General features: G+C 29.7%; 2 protein-coding genes and 1 long non-coding RNA gene across 4 annotated transcripts; 2 read left to right on the top strand and 1 right to left on the bottom strand.

Annotated features, from left to right (window-relative positions):
* The first annotated feature begins 1,009 nt into the window (after window positions 1–1,009).
* LOC101503142 (FACT complex subunit SSRP1-like) lies at window positions 1,010–7,590 on the top strand. 2 transcript variants are annotated; one of them, XR_189451.4, is made up of 17 exons: window positions 1,010–1,134; window positions 2,725–2,910; window positions 3,102–3,207; window positions 3,688–3,824; window positions 3,999–4,082; window positions 4,164–4,258; window positions 4,407–4,515; window positions 4,667–4,753; window positions 4,851–4,943; window positions 5,146–5,343; window positions 5,450–5,595; window positions 5,685–5,832; window positions 6,053–6,151; window positions 6,255–6,437; window positions 6,834–6,912; window positions 7,050–7,383; window positions 7,493–7,590. XR_189451.4 is itself a non-coding variant. In XM_004490932.4 (16 exons), exons 1-16 carry the CDS (start codon window positions 1,081–1,083, stop codon window positions 7,175–7,177), a joined length of 1,932 nt encoding a protein of 643 aa, XP_004490989.1. In that variant the 5' UTR covers window positions 1,010–1,080; the 3' UTR covers window positions 7,178–7,590. The 2 variants fall into 2 exon arrangements, 1 of the variants encoding a protein (XP_004490989.1); XM_004490932.4 differs by having other exon boundaries at window positions 7,050–7,590.
* A 182-nt stretch (window positions 7,591–7,772) lies between these two features.
* Window positions 7,773–8,623, bottom strand: LOC113785465 (uncharacterized). Its single transcript, XR_003471584.2, has 2 exons — window positions 8,432–8,623; window positions 7,773–8,090 (listed from the first exon to the last, which is right to left on the bottom strand). It is a non-coding gene; the product is annotated as an uncharacterized lncRNA (long non-coding RNA).
* A 5,189-nt stretch (window positions 8,624–13,812) lies between these two features.
* On the top strand, window positions 13,813–20,899 carry LOC101502615 (uncharacterized). The gene is made up of 16 exons (XM_004490931.4): window positions 13,813–14,429; window positions 15,455–15,744; window positions 16,275–16,352; window positions 16,451–16,671; window positions 17,083–17,175; window positions 17,314–17,397; window positions 17,866–17,976; window positions 18,634–18,739; window positions 18,823–18,885; window positions 18,969–19,022; window positions 19,214–19,271; window positions 19,528–19,604; window positions 19,848–19,943; window positions 20,047–20,106; window positions 20,220–20,282; window positions 20,612–20,899. The coding sequence occupies exons 2-16, from the start codon at window positions 15,484–15,486 to the stop codon at window positions 20,744–20,746; spliced, it is 1,560 nt and encodes a 519-aa protein (XP_004490988.1). The 5' UTR covers window positions 13,813–14,429; window positions 15,455–15,483; the 3' UTR covers window positions 20,747–20,899.
* The last annotated feature ends 121 nt before the right edge of the window (window positions 20,900–21,020 follow it).

Raw genomic sequence — 21,020 nt, 5'->3', positions numbered from 1 at the left:
AATTTTGAATCAAAGCAAAATAAAAATAGTTACAAATCTATTGCATTTTCTACTCATTCATAATACATTATTATGTTAATTTTACTATCATTTAATTTTATGCCAAACAAAAACAAAAAAGCTATATTTATTATTATTATTATGAAATAGAATTATTATTATTAAATAAAATAAAGTACGGGAGGAGTTTTCAAGAGGTGCCACATAAGTATAATCCTACTACTACTAAATAGAATAATTTTTTTTTTACTCAATAGAATAAAATATGATCAGAGGTTTTCTAGAGGTGTCACGCATACATACGGTGATTGCATATGGATTACTTAAACTTATATAAGATTTACCCAGGCTTAGAATACATATAATAATATAGATAGATAAGTGATTTAATTTTCTCTATTAAAAGAATATTACACCTTGCATAGACACAATAGTTCTTCAGAAAAAAAGTTAATTATATTAAACTAAATTTTTAAATAAGTGTGATATTGATCAATGTTGTTTATAATTATTATTTTTTTGAATAAGTTGTTTATAATTAAAATAGAAGTATTACTCATTTTTGTGTGTGTGTGAATTAGAATAAGTTAATTAAGCTGTCTATATAAATATATTATATTTTATTTTAATTTTTTTAAACAATGATTCTTCATTAGTTTTTTCTTAGCAAATTCTGCGGGTGTTATTAAGTTAACTTTTTTTAATAACTTTTTAAAAATATATTTTGAACATTATAAAAATTTATAAATAAAAAATTAAATTATTTTAAAAAAATGAATTAAATTTAAAGCGTCAAAACATTTAAAAATATTTTAAATATCAAAATATTTTGTAAGATATTTTTCCAAAACAATTTAAACATAATTAAAAAATCATGAATTAATTATAAAAATTAAATTAAATATATTTATTAAAAATATTTGACGACCATTATGTTTTAAAAAAAAAATTAGAGCAATAAAAATGAAATATATATTTATATGACAAAAACTTATTTAATCATTAGAGTATTCGGTATATTATATGGTATACTATTTTGTTATTGATCCTCTTCCTATGTTCGTTTGCAGTTTTTGAATAATGACTGACGGTCATCTCTTCAACAATATCACCCTCGGAGGCCGCGGCGGCACTGTCAGTTCTCTCTTTTTCTCAATCTCTTCAATCCCCCGTTTTCTGTTGATTTCATCGTTTTTCATTCTCTTCTTTTCACTTTACATTTATCACTCAGATTTTCGCCAATTCTCTCTCTCTTTTTCTAAAAGAACCATCATCAATCCTTATTCTTATTTTTATTAGTATACTAATTATCTATTTATTTTGTAATTAGGTTCCATTTTTGTTTTTGTTTTTAGTTGTTACTGTGGAAAATTAGGGCATTAGTGGTTTTTGTTTCTCCTATCAATACCATGATGAGTCTGATTTAATGAGTAATAACTAGAAGATTGCAATGTAAATAGAAAATAGACAACCGAGTGAAAAATATTTATTTAATCATGGTTGAAGATGAGGTAGAAGTATGATTGGACTCAGTGGATAATCAGTTTCAGTTAAGAAAACCTGAGTTTGAATCCTGGATAGAACCATTCTTGTCAAGGTTTTACTTACCTACCATTTGAACTTTGGATTACTATGGGAGCTAGAGGGTTAAAAAAAAGATGAGGCAGATGTACAATTTATTTTAAGTATCCATAAAAAGCTGTGTCATTGATGGCGGAAGGCAAAAAATCCGCCGTTGCAGCCTATTGCATCGTCACGGCAGACATCCCTTCATAAATTGCCTATGACCCTTGCCAAAGAAATCCACCGCGCCATTCTGCGGTGGCTGCTATTTAACAACACTGATAGGAAGAGGTGGGGATATAAACTTGGCTTGGTGGCTGAGGTGGCGGAGTTAGGGAGTGGAGTGATAAGAAAGTCGCGGGTTTGATCCCCGTCCTCAATAAAATACTAACACTAGTCATTGCAAAAAAAAAAGAAAAACTGATTGGAAGAGGCCAAATATGCATAGCCTCTACTCAATGTTGCATTGCTTGTCCCATGTCAAGGACTAATCAAATTTCATTGTTATTTTTAAGGATAAAATATCTCAGGTCATCTATTTAAATTAATTTAAAGTTTCAAACAAGTCCTTTATCTTTTTTGTGTGTTAACTTGGTCATTTATCTTTACAAATGTTTACACCGTTGAAACGACTTTGATTCTTAGTACAGTTCTGCTACTGATTTGTGCGCATGCATTAAATGATATACTTTAAAGAATGTTTCACCACTTAGCACCATAATTAGACCCTTGTTGACAACAATGAGGTAACCACCTAAAAAACAACGAGGTCACAATCTTAGTTAAAAACTAAAAGAAGACCATGCTAATTTTGATGAAGTATCACAATAATTATTTAGATGTTGTCTTGAATGAATTGAAGATGTAATTCACCTTTTTGAATGTTCCAGTAAGGCTTTTGGTAACAAAAATATATGAAAATGAAGTTTGGTACAACGTTGTTGATGTTTTTAAACATAAGGGGCTAATTTGACATAAAAAAAAGAAGAAATAAAGGACTTGTTTGAAACTTTAAATAATTAAAGAAAGGATCCTTGCTGTAGTTTAATCTACTTTTAATAAAAGAACAATGATAAGAGGGGGAAAACTTTCTAGTAAATTTGTAAATAGGTGGCCGAAGATAGCAATTGTTTTGTAAGACACATCTTTTCATATTTGCAGAATCCAGGGCAGATAAAAATATATTCGGGGGGAATTTTATGGAAGAGACAGGGGGGTGGTAAATCAATCGATGTTGACAAAGCTGACGTAGTGGGCGTAACATGGATGAAGGTTCCAAAGACTAATCAACTTGGTCTTCAGACCAAAGATGGGTTGTACTACAAATTCACTGGATTTCGTGATCAGGTTACTTTTGTGTCATGCCTGAATGTCCATTTACTTATGTTTGATGTAGACAAAAGAATTCAAATATCTGATTTGCTTTTTTATTTTTATTCCTTTGATTAACACTTTGACAGATCTAAATATTAATGACTTGGACTTGGATTTCTATCAACTACCGTTTCTTATGTTGATATTTTATCCTTACTTTGCAGGATGTTGTCAGTTTGACCAATTTTTTCCAAAACACATTTGGAATAACTGTGAAGGAAAAGCAGCTTTCTGTTAGTGGGCGCAATTGGGGAGAAGTTGATTTAAATGGTTGGTGATGTTTACATGAACTGACGAATTTGTTGAAATTGATATCTCTCCTCATGATGCATTGCGTCTTTCTCAGACATCTCTCTTTGTTGTCCTTACTTGTTTTACTTTGAGAAAATTTGTTTTGAGGGAAAAAAATATTTGACACGGTATTCTGTATAACATGGCAGCATCACAAGAACATGGTACGTAGATATTTTAAGCAAGGGGCAGCGCTCTACTAAGAAATTGAGTTGATACCATTCATTTTGTATTTCGAGATGCACTAGATTTCCTTGTAATGTAGGAATGTTGTTTTTATGGGGGTTGGGATGGGGCTGGGTTTTCAAACAGGACCTTCATCTCATTCACGCTTTCTTGTTTTGCCAACCAAATGCAGTCTTTGTCTTCATTGCAGAGCTTGTTTGATGGGATTGATTAGAGTTATTTGATACAGTTGTACTACTAGTGGATGTTCTTATGTTTCTATTTCCATTTCAGGAAATATGCTGGCTTTCATGGTTGGTTCAAAGCAAGCTTTTGAGGTGCCTTTAGCGGATGTCTCGCAAACAAACCTTCAAGGAAAAAATGATGTGATCTTGGAGTTTCATGTGGATGATACCACTGGAGCCAATGAGGTCTGTCTATATAGTCTTCTGATTTTTAACGAATACAGTTTATAATAGATTGCAGCTGGTTACAAGAAATCCTTCCTTATCCAAATTGGGTTTGAACAGTATTGTCAGCTGCGGTTAACAGGTTCCATTTGGATGTGCATTTTTTATGGTCTAATATTATTCATATGATCTCAGAAAGATTCATTGATGGAGATAAGTTTCCATATACCAAATTCCAACACCCAGTTTGTTGGTGATGAAAATCGGCCCCCTGCTCAGGTGAGTTTGTTCACAAGGTTAACAAATTTCATTTTATAATAAATTCTGTGACCTAAATTTGCAAAAACCTTTTTGTATCAGGTTTTCCGTGATAAAATAATGTCTATGGCTGATGTGGGTGCTGGAGGTGAAGATGCTGTTGTAACATTTGAGGGTATTGCAATTCTTACACCCAGGTAACATTTTTAAATACACAGACAGACAGACATGTTCGTTCAACTAATTTCTGCTTCTTATCACTGTCTTGCATATTTCTGTTTCCATTAACTTCCTTTCAAGAGAAAAATCAAAAGTCTAATTATAAAAATTTGTATTATTGTGCAGGGGACGATACAGTGTTGAGTTACACCTGTCATTCTTGCGGCTTCAAGGACAGGCTAATGATTTCAAAATCCAGTATAGCAGTGTGGTTCGACTATTTTTACTTCCTAAGGTTTATTTTTTGATCCATTGCTTTTATTTTACTGATATTGGTTTTCATATTAGCTACTAATATAGTTTATCAGTCAACCGCGGCTTAAGATTGGTGCTTTTGTTAAGTATACTGACAACTTCTCATGTCAACTGACTGTATGTATCCACAGTCTAATCAGCCACATACCTTTGTCGTTATTAGTCTTGACCCCCCTATTCGGAAAGGACAAACTTTGTACCCTCATATTGTGATGCAGGTAATTGCTCATTGGTTTATGGTTTACCAATTTAGGTGATAGTGATACATATTTTGTGTTCTTTCGAAACTAGCATTGTTTTGCTCATTTTGTGTAGTTCGAAACTGATTATGTGGTTGAAAGTGAATTGGCATTACATGAAGATCTTTATAACTCAAAGTACAAAGACAAGTTGGAGCTGACTTATAAGGTATTGCCTAAACTGTTCATTGTTGATTTGTTGACATACTACCCTGAGGTTCTGTTCCTCGAAGGTTGCTTGGGAAAATAAGGAAGGGGATATTTTTAGTTGGTTGATTGATGTTAAAAATTGTTAACTATGGTTCATGCATATTGCATGTGATGGATGCAATGCAGTAGTTGATATGTTTCATTTTCAATTCAATAATCAGGGGCTCATCCATGAAGTGTTCACCACAATATTACGTGGTTTGTCTGGGGCCAAGGTTACCAAGCCTGGAAAATTTAGGAGTTGTCAAGATGGTTATGCTGTGAAATCATCTTTGAAAGCTGAAGATGGAATTCTTTATCCCCTTGAGAAAAGCTTCTTCTTTCTACCTAAACCTCCCACTCTTATTACTCATGAAGAGGTGAAGTCCAGTTAGTTGTTTACTGATGATCAGATATTAAATGCTGGTTAACATGCATATGATATTGCAAATTAGAGGTTTTGATTGTTCCATTGTTTCTGACTAGATTGACTATGTGGAATTTGAGCGACATGCTGCTGGTGGTTCCAACATGCATTATTTTGACCTTCTTATCAGACTAAAATCTGATCAAGAGCATCTCTTCCGTAATATTCAGAGAAATGAATACCACAATTTGTACGGTTTTATCAGGTAAATAATACCTCATTGGCAAATTTTACTTGGCAACAAATTCAAATCGTTTGTTATATAAACAATTCATTTTTTACCTGTACATGCAGTTCAAAGGGCTTGAAAATTATGAATTTAGGAGATGCCCAACCAGCTGTTGGTGTGGCTCAGGTTCTTGAGAGTGAAGATGATGATGCCGTTGATCCACATCTTGAGCGCATCAGAAATGAAGCTGGTGAAGATGAAAGTGATGAGGAGGTGACTAAGTTTTGTATAATAATTTTAATCCTCGTCTTTTGTTCATGATTAGCATTCAGTAAATATGTATTCTAGTTTTTAAGTATTTGAGGACAACATCGATTCATATCCATTATCCAAAATTGTAGAAAATATTTGGCAAAGGAAAAGAAAAACATCTGTGGCAGGATTTTATGTTTGTTTGCTTGTGTATCAATTAATCAGTGGCGAATGTCTACAGGATGAGGATTTTGTTGCCGAGAAGGATGATGAAGGGTCTCCTACTGATGATTCTGGGGAAGAAGGTTCCGATGCTAGCCAAAGTGGTGATGAGAGAGAGGCAAGTGATTTGTTTTATTCAACCTTTATTATCTTGTGATACTCCACCTCTACTCTTTAAAATTCTTGGTTTTCCTGACACCTTAATGATGGCCAATTTTCAGAAGCCTGCCAAAAAGGAACCGAAGAAGGATCTTCCTTCTAAGACATCTACATCTACTTCTAAGAAGAAATCAAAGGATGCCGATGAAGATGGAAAGAAGAAGAAACAAAAGAAGAAAAAGGATCCAAATGCACCCAAGAGGGCGATGTCTGGTTTCATGTTCTTTTCTCAAATGGAAAGAGAGGTGTGTTTTATGTTTTACACTTGAAAATTTTACCAGTATAATTTCATGTTAGGAACCCAAGAATTTGATTCCTAAGAAAGAATACTTTTATTGAGAACTAGGAGATAATCTCTCCTCCAAGGGTTTCCCCTTCACAATAGAGCGACTACTCTATTCAACAATTGGTTACAATATTCAATGATCTCTATGAACTCCCTAACCTCCCTATTTATACAAGTAGCCTTATAACAACCTCAACTAACTAACTCATTAACTAATTATTATTAACTAACTACTAATCTAAGTCCTAACATTTCAAACAAGCTCTGAACTCTGGATAGCCGAATATGACCTTTAGCAAATATGTCTTTAACTATCAATGGAAGAAATTTCTAACGCCACTTTTTTTTATGACAGAATCTAAAGAAAACTAATCCTGGGATTTCATTTACGGATGTGGGAAGAGTACTCGGAGAGAAATGGAAAAAGTTGTCAGGTATGGCTGGTTGACAGTTGTTTCATTTCATGCAGTTCCAGTTGTTTTGATTGTGATCCCTGATCAAGTACTATCACATGTTGTTACTTGTTAGTTGTCACTAAGTTTTGCTATTTCTTTGTGTGTTGAATGAACAGCGGAGGAGAAGGAGCCATATGAGGCAAAAGCCCTTATTGATAAAAAACGCTACAAGGATGAGATTAGTGGCTACAAGAATCCACAACCGATGAATATTGATTCAGGAAATGAATCTGACAGTGCCTAAGGTTGCTTTAACAATTAGAGTAGTCCTGTCAGCTTCTGTTCGTTTTAGGGTTGCTCATTATCATGACAGGCAAATAACATATAAGTCGTTTTACGATATTTCTAAATGATGATGGCATCTCCAATGGTGAATTGACGCCACTTAATGCTCTTTGTGAAGTTCACTGGAACGTGTGCCGAGAGTAAACTATGCTCGGCTTAGGAAAGGTGGTAGAAGGATGAGTTATAAGTGCTTAACATTATTAGAGACCAGTATATGCTAACATACTGATTACATAACAATGTCTCTGATTATGATTCTTTTTGTTCATTTCAGGTTTGCTGTTTTTTTAATTATGGACTTGTTCCCGTTTAAATGTGATGGTTAAAACTAAATTGTTTAATATACAAACGTGTTCTGATTTGAAGAATGAATCAGGTTCATGGAGGCTAAGGGACAAAGCAACGACACATTTGTATATTTAGATAGGTTTCTATTTATTCTATTTATTTAAGTTATTAAAGGCGCGTCGGACACACTAATTACGTTTACCAAGTATGGTTTAATTTAATTCAAACACACAGTTGTACCAAACAAACAAAACAAAATGAAAATGTTAAACAAGCTTTTATCACATTTATTAGATAAAGTTTGAAAATAAAATAAGATGGAATATTTTCTCGACAACCTTTTTATTATTTTTTATGACAAATTAACCTTCTTATTATACACTATGCTTGACGCACTATATATCTCATTACTCAATTTGCAATTGAGCGTTTTGGAATAGAATTGTTATCATTAACAGGGGGTCTTCCACAAACACATTGATTTTTAATACATTGGCAACTAAAATTGCCAATTTTGCACTGATTTGATGATACGCAGGGCCATGATACTACAGGTGACTGTGCTGCTGACTTCATGCACATATCTACATAAACAATAGAAAAATATTAGATCAATAAAAGAAATTTTCTATATATTATAAATTAATATAAATAAAATTTAGGGACCTCAAAAATTGCTATTGTCAAGGACAAAAGAAAAAAAATGTATATTTACATAAATCAAAAATAAAAATTAATTTTATGGAAATTAAAAAAAAAAGTATATCCGCATAAACTAAAAATATATTTAAATCTGAAAATCATATCGGAATAAATTTGTATCAGATATTGAATGATTTAATTTAAAGGGTGAACTGGTTGGAAAAAATAAATCAAAACGTGATATGCATGGGAAATTTACTCAATTCACTCATCGATTTCTAACCTGATGTGATGATGAAGAAAGCAAATAAGAATGCCAATTTGAGAGCAGTAGAGTTCCTTGATGTGTTCATCTTGTTCGTAGAATATGTGTTCTTTTTCTTTCTTATTTCGGTTTGTATGTGTTCTTGTGAGACATTTATTTATACACACAAATGGAGCACTTGCCTTGACCATTGACTACTTATTTATTAATTCCTTTTTTGACGGAGACTATTTTTCATTGATGCATTGAATATAAATAAGGTATTGTATTAATAAATTGCATTTTATTACATTCTCCTACGTATCAATCACATATATTAAGAAATCTAGTTAAATGTAATTAGTTTTTTAAATTTTATATAAATTATAAGTCAAATTTATCAAATTATCTCTTTTTAATATCAAACACACAATTATTAATATTAAATATTTTAAAATAAATAAAAAATGTATTAAGAATATAGAATTAAATAATCTAAAAGTAATCATCTTTTATTTATAATCATCATCAAAATTTAAATAATTGTTTTTGTTTATAATAATCACGAGAGGGTATATAATATAAAAAGTAAATATAATTAATAGAAAAAAAAATCAGTAAAACCAGAGTGATGACTATTGTTGACTATAATTATGAAACTATTAAGGCTAATATATATATATATATATATATATAAATAGACTTGAAAATACTAGAGGCCACCGTGTTAAATATTATAAAAATATATATTATTATAATTTCAATTATTTCATAGTAGGAGGCCATATATTATTTTATGCTACAGTAATCAGATTGTAATATTTCAATTTATATAAGTTTATTCTTTATTGTAAATAGATATTTTAAAATTATGCCATAAAAACTAAATACATATATAATTAATACAACAAAAAAGAAATAAAATTATTTAATTAAACTATTAATTAATTAAATTAAATTAAATAATTATATGTTGGTCAAATATATAGCAAAAAATAATACTAATTTTTTAAATTATTTCTCTCACCTATGTGGAAAGTATTTAAAAAAATATATATATGTATATTAAAATTTCCATTGATAACAATGAATTCAAGAACAAATGATTTATGGCAATTAACTAATTACATCTATACATTATAATAAAGCAAACATGATAAATTGGCAAGTTTGACACGTGTCAACAAATTAGAGTGTTAAGAAAATATAAGTTTCTATTAATAGAAATAATACGTGTTTATTCTTGAGAAGTTAATGGCCAATTAAAAAAAATAAAAGGAATGAATTAAAAATAAAAAGCTTTTTTGTAAGAAAAGCATAAAACTTCTGTTACATCACGATCTTTGTCCGCGATACAATTTAATGGTCAATTAAAAAATTAAAAATAAAATACATTTTTTCATGTATCCGTTGAAAAAGTTAATGACCAATTAAAAAATAAGAAAAATAAATTAAAAATAAAAGATTTTTTTAAGACAAAAATAAAACTTCTATTACATGAGAAATGCAGAAGTGAATGACCAATTAAAAATAAAATATAATGCACGACTTGACATTTCACATTTCACGGTTGAGAATTGAGTGGCCAATTGAAAGGTAATCTATACAATATAATATCTCTTTTTTTAGAATAATATTAAACTTATGTTACACGACTTTGTACATATGTCAGTTGAAAAGTTAGTGGCCAATTAAAAAAATAAAAGAATAAAAATAAAAATGATGGATTAAAAATACACTACACCACTACTTGAGGTTTAACAGTTGAGAATTTAGTGGTCAGTTAAAAAAGAAGAATAACACCACGACTTGACAGTTTTTGTAATTGTTTTTTAAACACTACTTTAGCAACTACCCGCTTCAAATTAATTTAATTAAAAAAATTATTTTATTTTACGAATTCTTTTAATATTCCGTTAACCGTCTATCTTTGGTACTCTCTCATTTCTTTCTTTTAAGCTTTCTTTATCAAAGTTTTTCTTATTCATCTTTATCCAATATCTGAAACAAAAATCATATTTTGTTGCTTCAATTTCTCCAAGAAATGAGTCATGGAATTTGGTTGTTAGAGGGATGCGAATGTGGTTTTTGTCTTAATCTCCTCAGTGTTAATGGAGATACTATTGAGATTAATATTCGTGAGCTTTTATTTATCGAATTAAGATTAATATTCCTGGTGAAACTATGTATTTGTTCGTGTTGCGCCTAACAATATGTTTACACGAATTAATTACTTGAATTGGTAATTCTTTTCAATCTATGATTGTTATTTTATATTGTTTTGTTATGCATATATATATTTTGTATTGTTTATGTTTCTTAATTTTGTATGCGTATATGTATATTTCTATCATATTATATAACATTTGTCTTAATAACTCCGATTTTAAACTCACTCATAAATAGTTAACAAATTGTACATTTGTATATTTATATTTCTATTCTCTTATACAAGATTTGTCTTAATAACTCCGATTTTAAATTCTCTCATAAATAATTGTTGCCCGTCCTAATAATTTTGATTATAAGTTGTCTACTAAATAATTTATTTAAGTAAATATAGAATTTATTTAGAGCCATGAATTCAATTAAATTTTCAGAATATTGAAGAGAAAAATAATAATTTATTTAAGAAAATATAAAATTTATGTAGGAATTAAAGAAACAATTCACTTCATCGATTTCAAACACTATTTTATCAAATTTAAAAACTACTATACTATACATTTTATATTCTAAATTTATTATTAAATATCACGCAAATTCAAAAGAATTCAAAAGATTCATGAAAGATTAATGAAGACTAACATGCAAATTCAAAGATAAAAGATACTCATAGTTTTTATGTGTATTGTAATTTTTTGTTTGTAACGGGAAAATTATTTTTCTTTAGTATTTTGTGAGTAGTACTAAAATGAAAGATATTTTGTCCACCTATACAGCAAAGGCTGAATAATAAAAATAAAAATTCACTATTAAGTTAGTTACTCATCTTTACATTTACTTATTTTATATATGTCCATGTCCATTATTTTAAAAATTCTTATTTCATCTAATCTAATTATTTAATATTTTTTAATAATTATTGTTTTTATTTGTTTAAAATTAAAAGTATTGTTTTGTAATAAGTTTTTTGGAAAGAAATAAAATTCTTTGTAGAATTAAAAAATAAGGCATGGTGTTGGAGTCATACTTTTCATCAATAACATTGAGCGTATAAGAAAGTAGTTTTTAAGTTAAGTTATAATTAGATTTTTTTTAATTTTTTTTATTTTAAATTATTTTTTTTAAGTCAACTTATTTTTTTAATATCAATAAAATAAAATTTATAAAATTTGATATATATATATATATATATATATAAACTAATATAATAATTTATTTATTAAAATCGTTGTTTCCGTGGGACGCACGGTTTACGAACTAGTTAATAATAATAATTAACTTTTTTCAATTGCTTTCTTTGACAAAAATATTTCTGAAATGGTCAATAACAACCCAACATTACAATGTTTAAATAAACGTTGTAGAAACAAAATCAAGGTCGGGGAATAACCAGCTTTTCCAATTAATGTTTTTTTTTTTATTTAAAAAAGCTTTTGTAATTAATGATTTTTTTACTACGAAGAGTATTTATATTGATCCGAGTTTATCTAAAAGGATTAGACTCAGTGTACATATGTTCTTTTTTGTTGGTTTGTTAGTTTGAAGTGCACATATACATGTTCTTGGTTTAGGGAAACTAACATGTACATAAATAAAATGTTGATGAAAACTCTTTCTCTAAATCGATATTGGAACTTGACTTTTGTTTATACCCTCGATGTGGTGTTTGCAGCTGTTCGCATCGATCTGCAATCGACAGTGGTGAAATTCAAGATTCACCTAGTGACATTCATTTTGTTGTTCATATCCTCCTTCAAGTTTTGTGTCCATCATTTTATTAGTACTAATCGGTGATGGACTAATGTGGTTTTATCAGTACTCAATGTGGTTCTATATTTTTTTTTCAAACATATTTCATTGTCAAATTTTAAATTATTGAAGATTTTTTTTTTAATTATAAATATCATTGACTCACTTTTAGTGTTAGTTTTTTATTAATATATTAAAAGGAATTGTGTGATAAATTGCTTGACAAGGTAACACTAATTTATGAGCTAAATATTTATTGCTTATAATGTTTTTTTGACTAACTATTTCAAATAGTTTTTCTCTATTATTGTAATTAATTTTTTGTATCCTATATAATTTATTTAATGGAATTTAAAATAATTTAAATAAATACTATTTAAATTAAACAATTTAAAATAAATAAACTAGTTAAATAAACATAAAATATATAAAGACTAATAAATTTTAAATTAATAAATGAATAAAATTTCAAATATTAATTTTAAAATATTTAAAATATTAATTAATATAAAATTTATTTTTAATTAAAAATATAATTTTATATTTTTAAGTTAATTGAATTACTTACTAAATACTTAAATTAATTTAACAATTACTTGGTTTTTTTTTGCATCTATATCGTTTTTTATTTTATTTTTTAACTCTCTATTGGTTATTTATTATTTTAATAAAAAAATAATAAAAATATTTTAAAAAATAAAATTATATTAATAAAATCAAACACCATACATTTAATAAAAAGAAATACATTAAAGGTAACGTGGTTGAGTAGATGTGCCAAAATAAATAATATGTTATATTATTTTAACAAGTCACTTCTATTTTACAAATAAATTAGCGATTTAATTATATTTTGTTAACAATTTTCTTCTATTTTTTCTTCTCGATCTAACAAATGAAAAATAAGTATTTTGTTTTGTGTACATTCAAATCAAACAAAATTCAATAAAACTCAATTGATGTATTTGTTACTTTTATTATTATTATTATTTTATTTATTTATTAGATCAGGAGAAAAAATGGGAAAAATTTATTAATAAAATAGAATTAATTATAATTTATCTATAAAATAGAAGAAAATTATTAAAATAATATAATACGTTATTTATTTTGGTCCATTTATTAAATCGTATTAACTTTGATGTATTTTATTTTTATGTTAATTTTTTTTAATTTATTAATATAATTTTGTTTTTTTAAATTTTTTTATTTTGTATTTATTAAATTAACAATTATTACTTTATTAAAATACAAAATAAAATAATTAAACGGTCATACTGCACACACAAAAAATTATCTTTTTATGATCGTAGAGCAGAAATATAATTTCTTAAAAGTTAAAAAATAAAATATTTTAATATATAAATTAATGTAGGTATATAATAGAGAATTTTATTTTAAAAAAAAAAGGAGCACACAGATGCGAATAGACCGTACTACTTACTTGTTATCAGTAATACTATCAATTGTGAGCTAATTTTTATAGACAAAATGTTAACAAGATTGAGAGCACTTCTCAACGACAACCTTTTATAAAAAAGTAGCTGCTACTTATATCCACTAAAGAAAGAGAAGCATCACAATTCAAAAGGCAAAAAGTGCTTCTTCAATACGAATCGCTTATTCTTCGTCCACGTGGTACTGCACTCCGTCCTTCCCCTCACTCTTTTGCCTCCTTACTTTCATTTTCCCACCAATTTCACGTTCCCCTAAACCCAAACCAAACTACCCAAACAAACACCGCATAAGTCCAATTTCTAAACCCTTGTTTTCCATTCTGCCATTTCACTATTGCTGAAAAGCATCATAAATTGAAAGTGATAAGTTAAAGTAACGCATTTTCTTTGCTATTAAGCAACAAGCATTACATGCATTGCTGCTAAGTGCTAAGTTTTGTAATGTAAATGCAACTGCATTTGCATTTGCATTTCACTTCAATTTAAATTACAATTGCAATTTCTCTCTCATTTAGCGCACCTTTTGATCTATTTAAAGCTTGCTTCGCAACATGAGAACCCCAAAACCGTTTCATTTCATTTCATTCTCTCTCCGTAACCGTTTTTCTCTCTTCTTCTTTGCTTTGCTTCTGGAATCTTCTCTGGTTCTCACTTCGCTTTCGCAGGTTCTTTTCATCTCTTTGCTTTCTTGATCCTCAAGGCTTTTCGATTATGCTGTTGATTCTGATTTAGTTTATTGTTTCAGCAAGTGATATTTTCTTGCTTTATTTGTTCCAGTGTTATACATTCGATTCAGAATATCAGATACTTAGGAGATTATTTCGATTTAGAAATTAAATTTTTAGTTCAGGTGCTTGTTTGTTTGAATCATAGCATGTAGCGTTTGTGCCTTGTAATAGTCCTTTCCCACTCAAGGTACGGTTTCAAGAATCTTGTTACTGCATTGCTAAATTTTGTTGATTCTAGTTGAGTTTATCGTTTAAGCAAGTGATTTAATTCGTGCTTAATTTGTTATGTGTTATACAGAACAAGATATGGCGAGATTATTAAATACATTCAATTCAGAATATCAGACATATTAAATACTTACAGATAAATTCGATTGAGAAATTTAATTTTTAGTTCTTTCATGTGTGTGTTTGTGATTGAGAAATTTAATATCATATTAAATACATTCAATTGAACCATATCATATTGCGTGTGTGTTTGTGCCTTATAATCGTTCTTTCATGCTCAAGGTAAGCTTTCAAGAATCTTGTGGCTGCTATATTTTTCCTTTTTTTTTTATGCTCTTATCAAATATCTGTCATCCTTTAACGTGAGAATCTGCTCTAGTGCTTCTGTGATTAATATGTTATCATTTTGAAAGCTCTCTAGATGGAGCAGAAACCTAACTGTGAATAAAATGTATAGGCCTGCATGATTTACAGTTTTTATTACAATTAGAACCACAAATTCTTCCATATTTATTCTCAATATAGTACATTGGTGTTTTTTTAATGCATGTGTCTATGTAGATTTTGGGCATTTATTCTATTGTACTGCCTTTTGGGGAATCTTTTATGGAAAGTTAAGGAACTTGATCAATGGTTACTGTATACTCATCTTTCATTAATGCATTGTTGTATTTACCAAAGTCATTCATAATTATTACTAGAATTAATTATTTGTTGTTGATAAAATCTATCAGGATTTGATCAGTTGCATTCACAATTTTCAATGGACAAAAGCTCAATGGACTCTCCTGGCAGCAAAAGTGCCAAACGGCCATGTATATCGCCATCATCTCCTGATACTGCACCTAAAACTAGTATAGGAAACCAGATCTTCTGTAACCGGCCACTGTATATGAAGAGCATTAAGGCTGTGGGATTTGACATGGATTATACCTTGGCGCAATACAAGGTTGACACTTTTGAATCCCTCGTTTATCAACAGACAGTCCAAAATCTGGTTTGTAAATACAACTATCCTAGTGAGGTTTGTCTTCTTAATCTGATGCTAATTCTATCAGATTTAATTATTTTTGTTCTTTTTCTCATGCAAGTGATGATAGAAGCGGTGTTGTATTTTTTTGGTGGGGTTTATTTACTCACTTTGAATTCATCAACTCTTTCTCGTGATGTAATACTCTTTATTTAAACAGCTTCATAATATTCTATATTCTGTTATGATTAATGTCTGACAACAAACCATTTACATTTAAGTCGAGTCTATTCTTTATTTTTTCCAATGGATGCTACCTCAATTGTCCTCATAACTTCCATTTTGAATCATACCTTTGCTGCATGACCATTGATCCGTCATAACTTTTATCTCTCCAACTCTGAGGGTCCTTGTTTGCTATTAATTGCCTAACAATTTCAGTCACTAGAAAACAAGCATTTTTTTAATTTCATCCAACTATCCTAGTCCCTGCTTGATTATTACTTAATTTATTTTTTATTTGTTTGTCTTTATTAATCTTAAATCGTGTATTATTTTTGCTAAATGACGTTTTTTCCTTGCAGCTACTTAGTTGGGTATTTGATTCAGATTACATGGTTAGAGGTTTGGTTATTGACAAAAAGGAAGGCAACATCTTGAAGGTTAAGATCAAGCAAATGTTTTATACCTTTTTTAATATCCTTTTTTTGATATCCTTTTTTGTTGTTATACTGATTGTTTTATCACTTCATATATTTAGATGGATTGCTACAAATATGTGAAAGTAGCTTATCATGGATTTAAAGAATTGTCAAAAGAAGAGAAACTTCTGATCTATGGAAATACTTTAGTATCTACTTCTTATGATCAGCCAGAGTATGCTCTAATTGACACACTCTTTTCACTTGCTGAAGCCTACTTGTTTGCGCAGCTGGTTGAGTTTAAGGACAAATATCCTGGGAAGTTTTTAAAACCCGTTGAGTAAGTCCTTTTATTGCTTGCACGAATCTTCTTTTAACAAGTGTATGTGCTATTTGTTATTTTTATTCCTTGGCAATTAAAAAAAAATCTTGGTTGGCTTCTCAAAAAACTATCTTCGATTATCATATATAATAATGTATTGCCATCGAGGCAGAGGCGGGATAATTAATTAAAAGTTTAATTCCAGCACAAGATATTTGCTAAGGCATTAAAAGGTTATGTCTGCTTGCTGCTAAACCTGTTAGGGAGTACAGGACACTAAATAGCTGGTAAATACTAGGAAGTTTGAATTACTAGCATAGTGGGCAGCGGCCAAACCATGTTTTCTTTTCAAATGTTGGAATACCATAGTTGGTGTAAAACAGAAATGACTGAGCATTTGAAATATTGTTTTATGAGTTGTCATTCCAGTTATGCATGTCTCTACAAAGATGTTCGAAAAGCAGTTGATTTGTGCCATCGAGATGGAACGTTGAAGCAAAAGGTTGCAGAGGATCCCAAAAGGTATAACTCTAATATCACTAGATTATCCCGATGAATTTAAATATCATTGTGATAATCATCTGTGGTAAATTTAATGTATCTCTGGATTCGTAATGAAATCATCTGACTTGGTCATTCTGAAATTTAAAATTTTATTAGGTATATCAATGAAGACAAGTCAATAGTTCCCATGCTTAAAGGGCTTAGAGAGTCTAATCGAGCTACATTTATGGTGACAAACAGGTACTGATGATTTCTCTATATGAGAACAAGATGAAAACAGATCTTGCTTAAGTAGGCCACACTGTCATTCTCTAAAATAATATATTTATACATATATATTATTTTACCTTCTAAAGTTCAAATCTGAGAACATAAAAGAATATCGTAGTATATTGCAAAAAAATCATCCATGGTTCTTGACATAGTATCTAAGCCTGTCTTCTAAATTAAAAGTTTAATTCCAGCACAAGATATTTGCATGTTTCACCGTAAAAATAGAGATTAATATTACAAATCATTCATGTGGCTTCACGCAACAGTTTAAGCTTTTGCAAAAGTCAATTCATGATAAGGAAATATACATTGAAAAGTTTGTTTACTGTTTATTATGCATTGATCTACTCAAAAATATAAATACATTTGTACTTTGGTTTCTTTCTCTACGAAAAATTAACTAATATTTAAAAGACGCGTCTCTATCTTTTACAGTTTATGGGACTATACATGTGTTGTCATGAATTTCATCTGTGGATCCAGTGCGGTGAATGACGGTACCAAATTTGACTGGCTTCAATACTTTGATGTTGTCATCACTGGCAGGTCATGTTTTTATCTGAGAATATGTAGCTAGCTGATTCTATTTTGTCATCACTCTGCTTAAAGTAGCTTTTCATTTTACATTATTAATTGTGCCCTAGGATTTCCATAATGCTCAAACTCTAATACAAGTAACTTAGAGGCCTTGCAATCACTTAGTTGGGTCCTTTTGTTGTTCAGTGAATGGCTTTTGCAGTTTCTTTTATCCCAATCACAAAACATTTTTATATTCTAATTTTCATTATGTTTTGTAGTATCAGTTTATATTGTAATTTTCATTATGTTATGTAGTATCAGTTTATATTGTAATTTTCATGATGTTACATAGTGTATCAGTCAGTTTATGTATTTACAAGAAATAACAACACATTCAATTTTGCCAGTTACACCCCTTTTATTTCTATTTACACCCAAATAGCTTATGTGAGCTAAATTCACGTAACCTACACGAACTCAATTAAAAACATACATGAATTCAGTTCATGTACAAAAGGTTATTTTTTTGTGTAACTAGAAATAAAAGGGGTGGAACTAGCAAAACTGAACATATTTTTTGTTGCAATTTGACTATGTTCTTGGGCTGAATTGTTTGTGTTTCCTACAGAATCATGTCAGTTATCTTATAGATCTCCTTGCTGACCTTATCAATCATTCATGCAGTGCAAAGCCGAATTTTTTTAAGGAAGATAATCATGCTAACCTGTTTGAGGTTGAGCCTGAGAGTGGAATGCTCATTAATACAAATGATGGCTCTCCTCTGCTTCAGGTAACAATAGCACATCAAATCATTGTATTAATTTCTTCAGTGATCTTGCTCTGAAATTTGTCTTTTTTTGTGAGTTGTTAAAGGTGGGTAATATCATAGCAAGGGTTTCAACAAAAGATAAGAGCAGTGCTCGTAAGGTTTTTCAGGTATATTAATATTGTCTTGTAGGTCATCTGATTAAAATTTATACCTCAATATTTTATCACCATATATGGTGATTCCATTTTAGGGTGGCAATGTCGTTCATCTGTATCCTCTACTTGAAATAGAAGCAAGTTCACAGGTATGGATTTCTTTTTTTAAAAAAATATATACTTGTTGCTTAAATAAATGGCGGTAAATTTATTGTGAATTGTATTTACTTGAAGGGAATATTGCTTGTGCAGAAAACGTGGCAGTTGTCATTTTATGACTTCTAGTAATACTTGTAGGTACATTTACTGAAGCTTTCTGTGAATCTGGTAATACTTGTAGGTTCTATATGTTGGGGATCACATTTATGGAGATATACTGAGCAGCAAAAAAACTCTTGGTATTTTATATTAGTCCTTATCACTCTTCAATTAAATTATTAGACTTTTTCATCATTTGGCCATTACCTTTGGTTCCTAATATAGTAATATTAGGAGGAGAGAAATATAGATGGCTGAAAAAGTAATTTGAAAGCAAGGCATTGATCAAAGCTCAAATATTGAAACCCAAATTTCCTTTTTTTAAAATAGTGTATATTTGTCGTTTCTTTTTCAAATGATTTAAATTTGATTATGGTTCAATATATTCATGAGCAGGTTGGAGAACAATGTTGGTAATCCCAGAACTTGATAGGGAGGTTCAACTCCTCCGGAAATTGAAGAAAAATTGTGAGGTGCTTATTAATTTTATCATCTTTTATTTTTGTCAATAAAATAAAGTGGCATTTTAGAAATCGAAAATGAAACGATAGAGTATAGGCTTAATTCATGCAGAACAAATATCATAGGGGCTTCGGCCAATTTTAATGAAATGTGCTTTTGTATTCTTATTTTCAATTCTCGGTCAACATCACCTAACAAACTAAGTAAACTTTTTGGGTGGTAGGATTTTTTTATTTAAGTAGCCTTGTTTGCAGAATGTTAGATCTCTGAGGAGCGGTTGTATTGCTCTTGAGGATCGGTTACATTGTTTGAATACCAACCAGAAATCAAATCATGATGAAAATTTGAAGGTTAGGTCTTTTAGGTTAATTCTGTTTCTTCCATGCAAGTTATGCATGAGTCAAATTACGGCCGGCATTTGTTTTTTAAGTGGCTGATAGTTTTTTTTATCAGCATGAAAGAGACAAGATGCGATTGAATTATCAAACATCCCTAAGCGAACTACACAAACAGGTAGAAACCTGAGCCTTTTCCTATTATCTCTAGTTCTGCTAATCGTGTACACACATTTTATTCAATTTACTTTGTACACAAGATACCAATTATTTAAAATAAAACTATTGCAGTTTCACCCGAAATGGGGACAACTGATGAAGGCTGGTTATCAGAACTCTCGTTTTGCTCATCAGGTAAAAAACCAGCATTTTTTGGTGCTGCACAACATCATTATTCATGTTTGTTTTCACACTTGTGTACAGCAAGAAACCAAGCTTAGCACTAATGTTGTTACACGTGTATAGCCATTCCATTAGGAGACATTGTACTAATGTGAAATAGCATACCAACTATTGCTAAATTATGCCTCAAAATGTGTGATTATGCTTTTAAATTATATCCTTATTTCTATTTAGAAACTTCTAAAAATGAATGAATATTTTTTTCTGCCCAGATCATAATAAAAATTGACCTCACTGAGTTGTAATTAGGTTAATGAACTTGTGTAATGTGCATGATGCAGGTTGAGAGATATGCCTGCCTTTATACAAGCCAAGTATCTAACTTGGGCTTGTCCTCTCAGAACCAATACTACAGACCCAATGAAGATAGTATGCAACATGAATATGCCATTATGGACAAAGTCGATGCTAATTAGATTTTAGTTTTGTTGGATGCTTTACTTGAATGTCAATGATAGCAATTGCACTTATGACTTACCGACTTTATTAGGTTTTATCATTTTGAGATACTTAATACTTGAATGTCCATGATAATGATTGCGCTAATTGAGTTTATTTGGTTTTGCACATACCTAATTCTTGTGTGGACAGAAGAGTGAAAAGTTTGCAAGTATTGTAAAATTACCCATTTATTGATTTTGTCATGTTTAGGCTTAGATGTTCAATTAAGTGGTGAATACCCAAAAAAAT

The sequence above is a fragment of the Cicer arietinum genome, chromosome 2 (assembly GCF_000331145.2).
Source record: "Cicer arietinum cultivar CDC Frontier isolate Library 1 chromosome 2, Cicar.CDCFrontier_v2.0, whole genome shotgun sequence".
NCBI lineage: Eukaryota > Viridiplantae > Streptophyta > Magnoliopsida > Fabales > Fabaceae > Cicer > Cicer arietinum.
The sequence above is the reverse complement of the archived record's forward strand: the minus strand, read 5'-3'. Positions and strand labels throughout refer to the sequence as shown.

Coding starts and splice junctions, on each gene's coding strand:
- LOC101503142 (XM_004490932.4), top strand. CDS start 1,081: ATGACTGACGGTCATCTCTTCAACAATATCACCCTCGGAGGCCGCGGC. Junction 4,259..4,406: donor ATTGCAATTCTTACACCCAG/GTAACATTTTTA, acceptor ATTATTGTGCAG/GGGACGATACAGTGTTGAGT. Junction 4,516..4,666: donor GACTATTTTTACTTCCTAAG/GTTTATTTTTTG, acceptor ATGTATCCACAG/TCTAATCAGCCACATACCTT.
- LOC101502615 (XM_004490931.4), top strand. CDS start 15,484: ATGGACAAAAGCTCAATGGACTCTCCTGGCAGCAAAAGTGCCAAACGG. Junction 16,353..16,450: donor AGGAAGGCAACATCTTGAAG/GTTAAGATCAAG, acceptor TCATATATTTAG/ATGGATTGCTACAAATATGT. Junction 17,977..18,633: donor GATGTTGTCATCACTGGCAG/GTCATGTTTTTA, acceptor TCATTCATGCAG/TGCAAAGCCGAATTTTTTTA.